The 16,531-nt window shown below is 37.2% G+C and overlaps 2 protein-coding genes and 1 long non-coding RNA gene across 3 annotated transcripts; all 3 read left to right on the top strand.

Annotated features, from left to right (window-relative positions):
- The first annotated feature begins 3,223 nt into the window (after positions 1 to 3,223).
- On the top strand, positions 3,224 to 4,659 carry LOC110922640. Its single transcript, XR_002583324.2, has 3 exons — positions 3,224 to 3,384; positions 3,920 to 3,973; positions 4,336 to 4,659. It is a non-coding gene; the product is annotated as an uncharacterized LOC110922640 (long non-coding RNA).
- A 2,175-nt stretch (positions 4,660 to 6,834) lies between these two features.
- LOC110923777 (uncharacterized mitochondrial protein AtMg00810-like) lies at positions 6,835 to 8,007 on the top strand. The gene has a single exon (XM_022167837.1). It carries the CDS (start codon positions 6,835 to 6,837, stop codon positions 8,005 to 8,007), a length of 1,173 nt encoding a protein of 390 aa, XP_022023529.1.
- A 4,218-nt stretch (positions 8,008 to 12,225) lies between these two features.
- LOC110921914 (protein terminal ear1 homolog) lies at positions 12,226 to 14,822 on the top strand. Its single transcript, XM_022166240.2, has 5 exons — positions 12,226 to 12,879; positions 13,623 to 14,031; positions 14,113 to 14,241; positions 14,327 to 14,468; positions 14,542 to 14,822. The coding sequence occupies exons 1-5, from the start codon at positions 12,312 to 12,314 to the stop codon at positions 14,782 to 14,784; spliced, it is 1,491 nt and encodes a 496-aa protein (XP_022021932.1). The 5' UTR covers positions 12,226 to 12,311; the 3' UTR covers positions 14,785 to 14,822.
- Positions 14,823 to 16,531: the final 1,709 nt, after the last annotated feature.

The following is a 16,531-nucleotide window of genomic DNA, read 5'->3' as shown; positions in this document are numbered from 1 at the left end:
TATTCATGTATTCTCACCTAGTGGGGCTCGAATAAGCATTTGTGGGGAAAGAAAGTTAGAGACAAAACTGTGCACGATTGTCGAGGCGGTGAAGCACGCAAGGAATGAGGGTAAGGTTTACTTGGTTTATGTAGTGGATACAAGACAGAAGGTGCCTGAAATTGGAGAAGTAGAAGTGGTGAATGAATATGCGGATGTGTTTCCGGATGAATTACCGGGATTGCCACCTGAGCGAGAGGTGGAATTCCGAATCGAATTAAACCCGGGTGCCAAGCCAGTGGCTAAAGCTCCTTATAGATTAGCTCCCACTGAGATGCGAGAGCTAATGACACAGATACAGGAATTACTCGATAAGGGTTTCGTACGCCCGAGTGTGTCGCCTTGGGGAGCCCCGGTACTCTTTGTGAAAAAGAAAGACGGCACGATGCGCATGTGTATAGATTATCGAGATTTGAACAAGTTGACCGTGAAGAATAAATACCCTTTACCTCGAATAGATGATCTTTTTGACCAACTGCAAGGAGCAAGTTGGTTTTCAAAGATCGATTTGCGTTCGGGGTATCACCAACTTCGGGTACGGGAAGAAGATGTTGCGAAAACTGCGTTCAGGACCCGATACGGGCATTACGAGTTTTTAGTAATGCCATTCGGACTGACTAACGCCCCGGCCGCTTTCATGGATTTGATGAATAGAGTATGTCGGCCCATGCTGGATAAGTCTGTTATAGTATTTATAGATGATATCCTTGTGTACTCTCGCAGTAGAGCCGAACATGTAAATCATTTGCGTGAAGTGTTAGAGATTCTTCGGAAAGAGAAGTTATATGCTAAGTTTTCCAAATGTGCCTTCTGGCTTAGAGAGGTGCAATTTCTTGGCCACGTCATTAATAAAGATGGTGTCTTGGTAGACCCAACTAAAGTAGAGGCTGTTGTGAACTGGGTTCCTCCTAAGAACCCGAGTGAAGTGAGAAGTTTTCTGGGATTGGCTGGGTATTACCGAAGGTTTATACAGGATTTTTCCAAAATAGCGTTACCTTTAACCAGACTAACTAAGAAGAATGAGAAGTTTGTGTGGGAAGTTGAGCAAGAGAAGGCATTCCAAACCTTGAAGGATAAGCTGTCTGACGCCCCAATTCTAACCTTACCCGAAGGTTCAGAAGACTTGGTAGTATATACTGATGCTTCACATCAGGGCTTGGGGGCTGTTTTAATGCAACGGGGTAAAGTGATAGCATATGCTTCAAGGCAGCTTAAACCACATGAAAGTAACTACCCAACACACGATTTAGAGTTGGCTGCAGTAGTATTTGCGTTGAAACTGTGGCGACATTATTTGTACGGAACTAAATGTACCATATATTCGGATCACAAAAGTCTCAAGTATTTCTTCGAACAAAAAGAATTGAATATGAGACAACGAAGGTGGTTGGAATTAATTAAGGATTATGATTGTGAAATCCTTTATCATCCGGGGAAAGCCAACGTTGTAGCAGATGCGTTAAGCCGGAAGGAATACCCATCACCCATACAAGTTAAGTCAATGAAAATGACTGTCACCCCTAAACTTTTGGAGTTGATCAAGGAAGCACAAATAAAATCCTTAAATGGTGATCCAAAGAAGGAAAGAATGAAAGGCCTAATTGGAGAATTAAAGATGAATGCCGACGGCGTTATGACCAGGTATGACCGAATCTGGGTACCATGGTTATCCGAGGTGAAATCATTGTTGCTAGAGGAGGCTCACAAATCCCGCTATACGGTACACCCGGGGGCTACAAAAATGTATCAAGATTTAAAGAAAGGGTATTGGTGGCCTGGAATGAAACGAGACATTGTTAAGTATGTGGCTAAGTGCTTGACATGTTCCCAAGTGAAGGCGGAGCACCAAAAACCGTATGGTAAATTACAGTCCTTAGAAATACCAGTTTGGAAGTGGGAAGATATAACCATGGACCTTATTACAAAGCTACCCAGAACGAAACGAGGTCACGATGCTATTTGGGTTATTGTCGACCGACTTACAAAGAGTGCTCACTTTCTACCAATACGAGAATCTATTTCATCCGAAAAATTGGCGGAAATTTATATGAATGAAATAATTGCTCGTCACGGAGTACCCGTGTCTATTGTGTCGGATCGTGACACAAGATTCACGTCTCGTTTTTGGCGAAAATTTCATGAAGATGTGGGCACAAACTTGCGACTAAGTACCGCGTACCATCCGCAGACGGATGGACAATCGGAAAGAACTACACAAACGTTGCTTGATATGTTGAGGGCTTGTGTCATAGACCTTGGGGGTAATTGGGATAACCATTTACCGTTGGTGGAGTTCGCGTACAACAATAGTTATCAAAGTAGTATCAAAATGGCGCCATATGAAATGTTGTACGGTAGAAAGTGTAGAACACCTGTATGTTGGGGAGAAGTCGGGCAACGGGAACTTGCGCCTAAAGATGTTGTGGCAATAACGAATGAAAAGATTGATCAAGTCCGGGCTCGTTTGAAGGCGGCGCAAGACAGGCAAAAATCCTATGCAGATAAAAGAAGGCGCCCTATAGAATTTCAAGAAGGTGATCGTGTATTTTTAAAGGTTTCGCCGTGGAAGGGAATAATACGGTTCCGCAAACGAGGAAAGTTGGGCCCTCGATACATCGGACCGTTCAGAATAGTGGCCCGTATTGGTAAAGTGGCATATCGGCTAGAATTACCTCCAGCTCTGGATGGAATCCATAACACGTTTCACGTGTCTCAACTAAGAAAGTGCCTCGCGGATGATACAGCGCATGTGTCACTTGATGACATTGAATTGGATGATAAAATGAGTTATATTGAAAAGCCGGTAGCTATCAAAGATTCCAAAATAAAGCATTTACGAAACAAGGCCATTCGACAAGTTTTAGTGCAATGGCAGCATCGGAAGGGATCGGATCTAACCTGGGAATCTGAAGATGAAATGCGAAAGCACTACCCGTCTCTTTTTGGTACGTATTAAGGTTTCGGGGACGAAACCTCTTTTAAGGGGGGTAGATTTGTAACATCCCATAATTTATAAGGTTAGATACTTTAATATTTAAAAGTTTATGATTAGTTATGATTATTTTGTAAATAACTTAAAGGAAGTTTACTAAAATGTAGAGGGGTATTAATGAAACAATAAACCAACATGGAGGGTTAAGAATGTAACATTTTATATTAAATCATTTAGTAAAATTAAAATCCCAGAATGTTCTGGGGGTGTTGGTCGCGACCAGAGAAGGGAAAAAGGGGGAAACCCTAATTGCATGATTCAACCTCAAAATTCAGCAAGATTGTGAAGGATTAGAGTCATAAATCGCATGCTAGTGTCTAAATACTCTCTAATCCAAGTGTTTTGAACATAAGGTAAGATAAAATCTCACAATTTGATGTTTGTTGATGAACTAGGGTTTATACCAATTCGTGAATTAGTATGAAATTAGATTGTATGTGAGTTAGAATCATCATGTAGAAGGTATATTGTGCATGAATTCGATTTACTAAAGAGTTTGGGGGAAAACCCACTTGTTCTAGCATGATAGTGAATAGATTGTTGATTAGTGAGTAAATCTTCAAATAAAATTGTATGAATGATAGAGTGTTGGTAGATTATATTGTGTAGAATGAATATTTGAAAATGAGTGATTGATTATGTGAAAGGTGATGTATTCTAGTGAATTTATGCATAAGATACATGTACATAAGGCTTGATAAGTAGTACGCATGTTAGGTGTTTGATGAAATGCCTCAATGAAAATCTAAGTAGTCTAAATAAATCATTGTGAATGGATTTGTATGATGAAATTAAAGTATTGTCAATTGTTATATGAGTAACATTGATACTTGAAAGTGTGATTAAGAATGTAAGAACTATGGTCTAAATAAGAACGAATTCATGTAGGATCGAAGGAAGAAGGAGCTAGTTCCGGATCACAAACAAAGGCACAAGATCGAGGTAAGTTCGTTACTTACATTTTAGTTATGAGTTTAATCAATCGCCTCCTTTGATTATTTGATTTACAATTTAATGTGCTCGTTTCAAACAAGAATGTGAAAGTGAGAATCCGTAGCGAACCATAGTGATTGGCTCGGTTCGGGTTCGAATGGAAGGGAATTAAATGGAAGTTTTCTCCTTAATCCGTACAAAACGGGTTATTGGGGACTTATGAGAGATAGTATACTTATTCAACTAGAATGATTTGAAATATAATAAGAATGATTGGTAAGATATCTCGTAAACCCGTGAACATGTATTACAAGCGAATGAAAATGTTAAGTGCACTACGCTAATGTATATGTTTTATTGAATGGTTGTAGGTAAAGCACAAGTTTAATCGTCGTTGCGTCACTCGGATATGAACACACCTTGATCACCCGTGATGCGCTTCCGCCTCTTTTGTAGTAATTTCAAATGTTAATAGTTTTGTAATGTCTAGTTGTGTTGAAGTCTTTAATCTTTAACTAGTCGTTTGCAAGTATTTAGTACTTAGAACTCAATGTTTGAAATGGTGGTTGAAAATGTTATGTTCTTTTGGTGTTTTAGGGAAAGTGTCGTAGTTTGAGTATTTTGATAAAGTATAAGCAGGGAATTTGTCCAAGTTACGAATGGGTCATGCCCAAATTTTAAATTTTTAGGTGATTACACTATGTGTCGTTCTTGTGACTTTCAAGTACCAAATTAGTGGGTGTTACACACAATGGTAGCCTTCGTGTTACGTTTGGGAACGAAAAATCATCTTTCGTTACTCATATTGGGAACACTAAATTAAATTAATCTATAACTTTACAAAATGTCTCAGTAGTTCCTAATTTAACAAAAAATCTTCTATCAATTAGTAGATTAACGAATGATTCTCTGGTTGATGTTTTATTTTCTAATGATTTTTTCCAAATTCAGGACCGAAAAACGACGGAGGTTCTAGCTAAAGGCACGTGCGAAAATGGTATCTATGTTCTCACCCAAGGTCACAAGTATCTAGTTGCTGCGCTTTCTGCATCGCACTTGCGTGCATCATCTAATAAATGGCACAGTCGATTAGGACATGTTTCTTTTGATACAATTTCTACTTTGAATAAACTTGGTCGTCTTTTTGTTACATCTATATTACCCAAACCAGGATTATGTGAATCTTGTGAATTATCAAAAGCAAAACGTCTACCATTTATTGAAAATCCAAAACGCGCACAACATGCCTTAGACTTAATCCATTGTGATCTTTGGGGACCCGCACCCGTGCATTCCAAGGATATGTCATTTTCATCGATGACTATTCCCGTTTCACTTGGTTCTATCCTTTAAAAGCCAAATCGAAATTCTTTGCCATACTCACCACTTTTTTAACCTTTGTTCAAAATCAATTCTCATCAAATGTTAAGGTTTTTCAAAGTGATGGTGGCACCGAATTCACCAATCACCAAGTGCAAACATGTTTTCAAAAACAAGGCATCCATCATAGATTATCGTGCCCTCACACACCTGAACAAAATGGGAGAGCCGAGCGAAAGCACCGTCATATAACTGAAACCGGTCTAGCCATGATGGTCAATGCCAATGCCCCACCCAATCTTTGGTTTGATGCTTTCACTTTCGCTACCTACATTATAAATCGTCCACACACAAAACTTCTAGACAACAAATCTCCGTTTGAAGTTCTATTTAACCAACCACCCACTTACTCCAACATGCGTATTTTTGGTTGTCTAGTCTTTCCTTACCTTAGAGACTATACAAAAAACAAACTCCAACCAAGAAGTGCTCCTTGCATATTCATTGGCTATAGTCCTAAGTATAAAGGCTTTCGATGTCTCGAACCAACATCGGGTCGTGTCTACACAACTCGACATGCAAAATTTAACGAAGACATCTTACCTTTTCATGACAACTCCACATCCACCAATACTACCAATTTACCTATCACCAATTTTGAAGAAAACATACCCGCCATTACCACTCACCAAATATCACACCAACATCTAACCAACACAACATGTGCTTTCCTTTCTGTGATGTTCCCATCGCCCCAAACTCTCAACAATTACCTGTTCATCTTAACAGCCAAATCCAAAGCCCACCCACTCCAAACGCCTCAAGCCCATCCACCTCCACTTCTCACACCCCACAAACCGATACCCCTACTATGGCCCACATACCCACCACTCCCTCGAGCCCATCTATCTCTCAACCGTCCGACCCACCCACCTTTTCTGTTGACACCACTAACCCAAACCCACCAACCGGCTCCCTCATCCCAACTCCCTCGCACCAAAATCCCTCCCCACCGCAACATCAGTCAACTTTCGCACCCTCATTAAATAACCAAACCATAAACTCTCATCCCATGACCACCCGATCAAAGGATGGGATCTTTAAACCGAAACACCTCTCTCACCTTTCACAACTCACCACCTCTCCTTTACATCACTTGTTATTTTCTTCTCATATCCAAAAAGGCATCAAAACCGCTCTAAAAAAATCCTAAATGGGTTCAAGCCATGCATGACGAACTCAAAGCTCTTCATGAAAACCAAACTTGGACTCTTGTTTCGCGTCCCGCTAACACCAACGTCATTGGATCTAAATGGATCTATAGAATCAAATATAAATCTAACGGATCCATCAACCGCTACAAAGCACGCCTTGTGGCTTAAGGATTCACACAAATACCGGGGCTTGATTTCTCTCATACCTTTAGTCCCGTTGTCAAATCTTCCACCATCCGAGTTGTTCTCAGTCTCGCTACGATCCATAAATGGAATCTCCGTCAATTAGACGTCAATAAGGCGTATCTAAATGGTCATTTAACCGAAACCATCTTCATGGAACAACCTCCTGGTTTTGAAGATTCCAACAGACCCAACTATGTGTGTCAACTCAATTGTGCTCACTACGGCTTAAAACAAGCACCACGTGCTTGGTTCCAACGATTAAGCTCCTTTCTTCTTAATCGCGGCTTTGTCAACAGTCGAGCCGATACATCCTTGTTTGTTTACAAACACCAAGGCATCTTAATTTATCTCCTTGTTTATGTTGACGACATCATTATTACTGGAAATAATGACATTTTCATCAACAACTTCACAGCTTCTCTAAACAAGGAATTTAAAATAAAAGACCTTGGCTTGCTAAATTTTTTTCTCGGTCTCGAAGTCCACCACACCAAATCGGGTCTTTTCCTAAATCAATTAAAATATGCTCATGACATTCTCACTCGAGCCGGTTTACTGGACTCCAAACCGGTTGCCACTCCTCTCACATCCAAAGATGTCTTCACTTCCCAAGGCCAACCGTTTCATGATCCTACTCTGTATCGTTCCCTTGTAGGCGCTCTCCAATATCTCACAGTCACTCGTCCCGATCTCTCCTATGCCGTCAACCAAGTTAGCCAAATCCTTCAAAATCCCACAACCAATCATTTCCAGCTAGTAAAAAGGATTCTTCGTTATGTTAAGGGCACTTTATCACATGGTTTAACATTTGATCGTCCACCTAACACTACTTTATTAGGTTTTTCAGATGCAGATTGGGCTCGCTGTATCGACACTCGAAGGTCCACCTACGGCTATTGCATCTACTTAGGAGGAAACTTAGTGTCTTGGAACGCTAAAAAGCAACCAACGGTGTCACGATCCAGTTGTGAGTCAGAATATCGAGCAATGGCGAACACGACAGCAGAAATTGTTTGGCTAACTAACCTACTTCGGGAACTTCATGCTCTTCCACCTGGGCGACCGACTCTATTATGTGATAACAAAAGTGCGTTGTTCTTAAGTCAAAATCCGATCTCACACAAAAGAGCGAAACACATTGACATCGATTATCATTTCGTTCATGAATTAGTAACCGCCGGGAAGCTTCACACAAAATTCATCTCAACAGATAAACAAGTCGCAGATATTTTTACCAAGAGTTTACCAAAACCGTTGTTCGAAAAATTTAGAACAATGCTTCGTCTTGGACCACCTCCAACTTGCATTGACGGGGGGTATTAGGAAAGGTCATATCTCATGAAGAAATATCCTCCCTCCATTATATTCTTTAATGTGTATTTATTTAGTCAATTTGTATTCTTGTATAGAGGTGTAATTCTCTCCTCAATAGTTGTCTTGTATCTCTATTTAAAGAGTTTGTAGAGAATGTAAATTCAAATTCAACCATTGTGATTTAATAAAATCATTTGAGTTTAAGGAAAGGAAATATTGGATCTGGGTCTTTTCATTGAATAATGGGTTTTGAGCCCGTTTGAGTCAAGCAGGTGAGCCCACTGTTGCTCATTTAGCCCACGTGTTTTTTTTTTGAGTCTGTTAGTGTTTTGAAGTAGTCATAAAGAACGAGTTGTACTTGATAGTTGATACTAGAGACATGAATAATTTATAGGTTCTTGAATTATAATTGTATTTTTTTCTTTCTTTTTATTATTTAATGTAACATGTAATGTCATTTATATTTTTTTATAGATTTTTAATTTATACAATTTAAATTGTTAAATTCGTGTAACACACGAAATTATAACCTAGTAAACTCATATATAAAATCTTCAATTATTTCAATATAATCCAACACACGACACGTAGGATGAAGATTGGGCCCATGGTGCTCCACTTCCACTAGAGTGTGGACACTAATCCATGTAACAAGGGGGAACAAACAAGGATGGCCTCATGGATGAGTGTCTCATCACACTATCAATTATTCTAGTTAAAATATTATATTTAATTTACTTCTCTTTTTAATGGCAAACTCAAACATCTTAAAACTTACTATTAACTTTTCATCTTTGGTTCATCACGAGAATTGAATCTTTACCACTTAAAAAAATATATTTTTACAACACAATAGTACTACACTAAAATCTTTTAGTATTTAACCAACTCTTTAAGCCAATAATTTCAGTAACAATTGTTTGTAAGGATTTATGAGGGAAATATATAGTTAAAAAAAAGGAATTTGAATTAAAATGAACAAATAGCTAAAAAATAAGATGTTCAATTTTACATAGTACTATTTAGTGTTTATAATAAACAGAAAAGAGTTGTTATTTATAAATTATGTAATTGATTATTTAGAGTTTTCCTGTTTTTCTTAATTATTTTTTAAGTTTTCTTGTTATCCTTCACACACAACTCATATATACACTTAGACTTTAACAGAATTTAGGTCTAGGTATAAGATTGATGTAGTTAGAACTTGATAGGGGTAAAACAATAAAAATTTGAAAATAGAATTAGATGGTAAGAGTGTCAGCGTACCCAAACCTCAGGGGTAAAATTACAGTTTACTCTAAAAAGATTGTTGGCGGATACAAAAATTGTTTTATCTATTATAATATTTATTATATAAATTGACCAGAATGCATATATATTTCAGTTTTTTAATATTAATTTTATTAAAACATGATATTGATAGCCTTTTTTCTAAATGCATACACTATACGTATGCGCATCTTTTAATCTTTTATATTTAATCGCTATAAATACGTAATTTAACCTTTTCTACTTGAGGGCTATGAATACGTATTTATGCGATCTCACTATTCTGAATATAATAATACACAGAGATCACCCACAATGTGTGCAAGGGAAAAGGCAAACACGAGGGTAGAACCTATTTATTAAAATATGTAGTTCACAAGTAAGACAAAATGAAGGAACACAAATCTATAATATTAGTATATAGTGCCGCCCATAGTTAGAGATGGTGCTTCCACACTTTTATATATGTTTAATAACTATCACACATTAAGAAAATCTGTCCACGTACGTTGAGTAGCTATAATGTCAATACTATATTTCGATTTTTGTCACATTTTATTTATATATAGCTAGCAGTTCTAAAATTAACAGGTGTTATAACTTATAACTATAACAAAGTGCATGTGATTCAATTATGTCCTAATCGCGAGAAGCTATTCTATAAAAAAGAAATGATATTCGAGTGTGTGCACGCATCAACCAACAAGACAAGATAATACATAAAGAACCTAAATAATCCGGAGAACATTTTACTCTTAACATCATCAATCACTCAAAAATGATGCACTGAAGAAGAGTTTTTATGTTAACAAATACTCGACAACCTATGTCTTCTACGGATTGTAAGCGTGGAGGGAATGATTAACCCACTTACCTCACTTGCCACCTTGCCGCTGCTACCGAACACTTGCCGTGTGGGTTGGGCAACCTAAAGCTTAGAATCCGATAATAAAGACCTTTTGTACTACATATAAATTTGTCCTTGTCCCAACAATCTAGTTGTTACAAGTTTTAGTCCCCTTAACGTTTAGAGACAAACATAAGGGTGTCCGGAGTGGGGGCGGCAAACCCACCCGGCACGGATCGGCAACCATTGCCGGTGATTTTGCCGCATGAAGTTTACCGAAAAAGAGGGAGAGAGCGGTGAGGGAACACCGATTCGGTGAAGAGAGTTGGTGAGAGAGAGAGGGTAGTTTATGGTGGGGTCCATTCCAATCTCAACCAATCACAATATTTTTTCTTTTTTAAAAAAAAAAAATAGTTTACCACTTCACCATTGTCTAAACCATTGCCAACATTTTTAGCATAGTTTACCACTTTGACATGGCACATTCTCATTGGTTGATTTTTTAGTTTGTCACTCTCAAATGTCTAACCACTCCCTACACCCTAAATAACCGTTACTAATTGGCTAAAGACAATTAAAATAGGTCAGTTATAACTAATTATATTAATGATTTGTCAAGGTTGACCATTGTTAACCAATTATGACCATGTTTCACCACTTATAGCTTTGTTTGACCAATACTAACAATATTTTACCATATATGGCTCACTTTGACTAACCACAAGTCATGACCATGTTTGGCCACTTGTAGTTAATTATGTTTTAACTTTTACTAGGATTGTTCATGTTTTCATAAAGTAAGGCTATGTTTAACCCATTGTCGTACAAAGATTACCAATTAGACCATCTATGGGTTGTGGCTAAGTATGATCTTGTTTTTGACTAAGAATGAGCAAGTAGGCCAAAGATTTACCCTATTGATGAGGCATGGTTTTGTGTTAACCAAATTTGACCATAATCCCATATCTTCACTAGTCATGACCATGATTAATCATCTTTGATCAAACGATGGCTATGAAATCTGAGACAAGTAGTTTTTGTTGCAAAATTAGTGAAGCTATTTCCGACAAATTAATGCTATTTTGTGATGGCTTATTTCGTTGTTGTCCATGGCAAATGATTTCCATCATAAATCTCGTCATTATTATTATGAAGGAAAATATTGGTCATTTGGCTGTAAATCAAACTTAAACTAGCTATCGACTGAAGGAGTCGACTCTACTGTAAGATAAGTCACAAATTTCATTGCAAGATTTTGGGCGAACTATTTCCATTGCAAGACCATCACAAAGTTAGCAGTGAATGTGGCCTTTTGCTATTACTATTCTTTTTGTAGTTGTGTATGGATGATCCATGAATCCCATGTAAAAGAATAATATGAATATAAGTTAATTAAATACGAAATAGAGAAAGTTATAAACATGTATATTGTATAGAAGATTAATTTCATATATACCATTTTCATCCATGGTCATTTTTTAACAAAGCATCCGTGATCATAGTCGAGATAAGGTGACATTTTATGTTGTGATTTCACTTTATTGCTTTCGCCTTTTCCACAACTCATTGCCTTTTTAGATTATACCTTAATATGTATAATCACATGTACTATAATCGGACTTTTAATGTATAATCTTGTTTTTAAGATTCATGGTGTTAAACTTTATTTACAAGTATCTTAAAACACCAGAAACCGATATTATCTCCGTACTTAGTGATTTATTTTCAACATTATTTTATAGCACGTGTGTAATATTCTTTTTCCTAATCCTTTTAATTTCTTTAATGTGTGTACACTATTAAGAAATCTGAAATTTTTTATACCAGTTTTCGTAGAAAATACGTTATAAAACTGGTTTTTCTACATGATGTAGGAAAACATTTTGAATAGTTGAGATGAAAACTTTTAAATGGAACTCAAATACTTATTTGGTCAAATTCTGACATAAATAACATTTGGTATTTAATGCTTGGTTTTTCATGCTTTTGTTTTCTGGGGGTTGTCAAACCAGTCACACTTTTGGACGAACATTTCCACTTATATAACCTCTATCGAAACACCCAACCTTCCCTTCACATCCATATATTCCACACACACTAAACCCTACAAACTCAAACCTCCCTACACTTTACAAACAAAAAACAACCACCTATCAACATCTAAATTATTATTATTCACATTTTCACTTTTCCGGCCATGAAAACCACTTTAAACCCAACTGCACCAGAATTCCGGCCAGATTACTATTCACACACATACTCCTACCCTTACAACTTCTTCAGCAACCCTTTGCCACCACCACCACAACTCCCACCACCATCACCCACTCCAACAAGAACTCTACTTCTAAGCTCAGTCCCATCTCACGTGACCGAACTGATAGTTCGGAGAGATTTAGAAGTTTTTGGAGATGTAAGAGCCGTACAAATGGAAAGGGTAAGAGAAGGATTAGTTACCGTACATTTTTACAATATCCGGCAATCGACAAATGCGTTGCACGTGATCCAGTTGCAACACATGCAGCAGCAGTATCGTCTACGGAAACACTTTGATGCACTGGTGGTGTACCATGCTAGCTGTTACTCGTTGGTTCCGGTCCCTCCGCCGGCCGGCCCTGGCCTGATCGCCGGTTGTGCTGTCTGGGCTCAGTTCACCTTCCCGGTGGTTGCGGCTGAACTTCCTGATGGCTACAACCAAGGGACCCTTGTTGTTTGTAACTTCAACTCTGATGCTAGAAGCCTTAGAGAGACTTTTGGAGCTTTTGGTAAATATTAATTAGAAAATTTTATTCTAGTTATATATTGTTTTATATATTAATGTTTGCGTTACATTCGTGTCAGTCTTTTTATTCAAACATTTTCCGAAAGTGGATGCATCATGTGTGTACATGGAGTTAAAATCAAATACAAATTCTTATAAAAAATAAGAATTCGTAAAAAAGGTATTAAACGAACGGATTCGATTGACCCAAGTCAAGCGGTATTAGAAACTATATATCTCGTCGAACTCTACGATATAAGATTCAGGTGTTTAGCTTGCAGAAGACTTTTTTTACATCATTGTGTCTTTTCTATATTTGTGTCATTGTGTAATTTTTGTGACATTGTGTTTTTCTTCTTTGACATTGTATTATATTTTTCGTCATTCTGTTATATTTTGCTCGACATTGTGTTATATTTTACGATTTATTGTATCTTTGTACAGTTTTTATTTTCAGGAGTTTTTGCAGAATAATCTACTCTATGTATGTATGTGTAGAAAATAATAACAATTATCACATCTTAATTTATGTTAATACAATATTCTCATGTCGGTTTTGCATAAATTTATAGTTATTTAGGGATAATATCATGATAGGTCGCTTTCTTGAACTATTTTGGGATCAATCTGATTTGATGTTTATGTTTCCCTTTTGTCTCTACTTTTGTCATTTTGATGTTTTTCTTTGACTAATTAATAATTTTGTTTAGTTCCTAGTTAATTTCTAATCTAGTTGTACATTTGAAGGATGTGTAAAGGAATTGCGAGGGACGCGATTGGAAAAGAACCGCAAGTATGTCGAGTTTTACGACACTAGAGATGCTGCTAAAGCTCGTAATGGCCTTAACGGCAAAGAAATTAACGGCAAAACGGTGGTCGTGGAGTTTAGCCGTCCCAGTGGTCACAAATTTACGCTGGAATCACGTGCTTATCACCGTCCACCTCCGCCATCTTCACCTCAGTTAAAGAAGACCGAAGCAAAACCACTAGAGCAAACCGGTGGTGGTGCTTGGACTAAACAAAGGAAGGGTTTGAGACAAGCGAGAAATAAGTATGATCCAAGGTATTTTATCAAGGAAGATGAGGTTATTTCTGAATCGAGTATTTCGGATTCTAGAACTACGGTTATGATCAAGAACATTCCAAATAAATACAGGTCGATTCGTTATTTAATCGTGTTATTGAATTTATAGATTTAGAATGGAAAATTTGAGTTTTGTTTTCTTGGATGGTGCAGTCAGAAACTTTTGTTAAACATGCTCGATAGTCATTGCATTCAGTGCAACGAGCAGATAACCAACGATGGCGGTGGCGTAGAGCAACCATTGTCTTCCTATGATTTCGTCTACCTCCCTATTGATTTCATGTATGTCTTGCTTATCTTCTAACTCAAATTGATTATGCTTAATCATGAAGGATCCTAACATATTTGTTGAATCATTAAAATACAGGAACAAGTGTAACGTAGGATATGGGTTCGTAAACATGACGTCGCCAGAGGCAACAATGAGGTTCTACAAGGCGTTTCACCAACAAAATTGGGAGGTCTTTAACTCCAAAAAGATCTGCGAAGTTTCTTACGCCAGATTGCAGGTTCTTTCAGACTAATCGAGTTTCATATATTATTCTCATTGACACAAATCTTATATCAATAAAATTTTGAAAGGGTGTGGACGCATTGAAGGAGCATTTCAAGAACTCTAGGTTTCTATGCGAGGAGGAGGAGTACATGCCAGTGGTGTTTGATCCGCCACGAGATGGCCAGAGGCTAACTAAGCCAATGCCGATCGTTGGACAGAGCTTGATAACACGGTTGTGCTTGACGGATAACGAATGTTGTAATAGTAGTAGTAATTTGACAGTTGTAGGAGATGTAGATTCCGATGATACTAACAACACCGGCTGTTAATTCCATGTGTTTTAAAAATTTGGTTAATTTAATGTGGACTGATGAGTATATTTTTTCTCTCCTTTTGCATGTTATTTATTTAATATTTTTTTTTTTAGTTTATACTATGCATTGCACCAGAGAAACCAGAGCTTAGTAGCTCACTGTCGGCCTACTTGCTCTTGGTACAACATTTTTCAAGAAGATAACTCTTTTGACATGTAGAAAGAAATATGATAATTTGGTATAATATTTATCTTGTTAAAGTGTGGCGAAAACTTTCAGTAACATCTTTCAATTCATGTAAAGAAATCATGGCAAGTATAGACACGTTGGCGGGTTCGAGAGGCTGGAAGAAAGTAATAGGAGCGGTTTATCAAACTACAATGTGGCATATCTGGAGAGCACGGAATGATAAAGTTCAACGGAATAAACAAACTGGATGACAGAATGATGGAAGATATCAAGACTAAGATTCGTTTCTTTGGATTAAATGTAGAAGTAAGATGCAAAGCTTGGAGGGGGAGAGATGGAGCGACTTTAATATAAGAGATGTAAACATAAAGTTTTGTTGTAATTTTCTTTTTACTTGTACTTTGTCGGGTTTTTAGAGCATATACTACCCTATTCTATAATCATAGAATCTTAGCCATTTAAAAGAAATAATAAGTGATTTCATTGTTTTAAATATGAACTTTGTTTGATAATTAAAAAGGTTTCGTTATGATTTTAGCATGAGTGTCAAATGTTTGAAATCTTGATTTATTCATGTTAAAAAAAATATTAATTATAATTTGGAGGGAGATGACAAAATAAAGGGGTTTGACTTTGTGCCGTACAGTCTACTGAGATCCCTCTTTGTCATTTTATTACATGAGAACAGGCGAAAGAGGGGGCCAGTAGGAGTGCATTTTGCTTTCTGGTAAACCCTTTTGGTGCTTTGTCTGGGGTTTTGACACGTGGACGGTTATCATTATTATTCTCAGATTGTAGCAATGAGTTTCGATGAAAATATTTGTAATATATTCTTAAAGTAACATATAAAGGAATCAACTAAAGTGTTTTAAGTGTTAAAATGTACAATAAAATATAAAATTGCCAAGTGATAACCTTTGTCTAGTCATACTATAAATGAATCAGCTCAGCTTGTACGGTGTGTCCATCTGGTTCAATTTGTAAATGTGGTTCACGTTGTACATAGCCGATTTTTTCTTCACAATAGAACGAAAACCTTACTGATTTCCATTAAAAAAAATCACCAAAACCCAATTTTTGGGTGTAAACTATAAAAAAACATTAAATGATTACAAAGCTTTTACAATATGTGGCTTACCGGTCGGAATTACCACCCGAGGCTCTTGTCCACGATGTTCTTCACGCCAGTTTACCAAAGACAATGCCGTATCAGTGCCTACTTCACCCGAGTTGCCTTTGGTGAAATGGGTCGGTCACCCTCGGAAGTATGCAACATGGGAAACAAATGCGGGAGTATCCTAATTCTCACCTTGAGGACAAGGTAAATTGAAGCGGGGTGGATTGATGTATACATATATGCCCATGCGTTTGTTTTAAGTTAATGAGTGGCTTAACAAAGGGATGCCACACTACTCATGTTCTTTAGTAGTGTTCCTACTTATTTGCTTTGTAGTCCTTTAAGACATTTAGTTTTTCGTTTATGAATGGACCTATTTGAGATTGTTATAGAATCCGTACATCTAATAACTCCGTATTATCAATCTTGATAGATTGATAAGTACACGGACTTCAG

The sequence above is a fragment of the Helianthus annuus genome, chromosome 17 (assembly GCF_002127325.2).
Source record: "Helianthus annuus cultivar XRQ/B chromosome 17, HanXRQr2.0-SUNRISE, whole genome shotgun sequence".
Lineage (NCBI taxonomy): Eukaryota > Viridiplantae > Streptophyta > Magnoliopsida > Asterales > Asteraceae > Helianthus > Helianthus annuus.
Note: the sequence above shows the minus strand (reverse complement) of the source record. Positions and strands in the feature narration are given on the sequence as shown.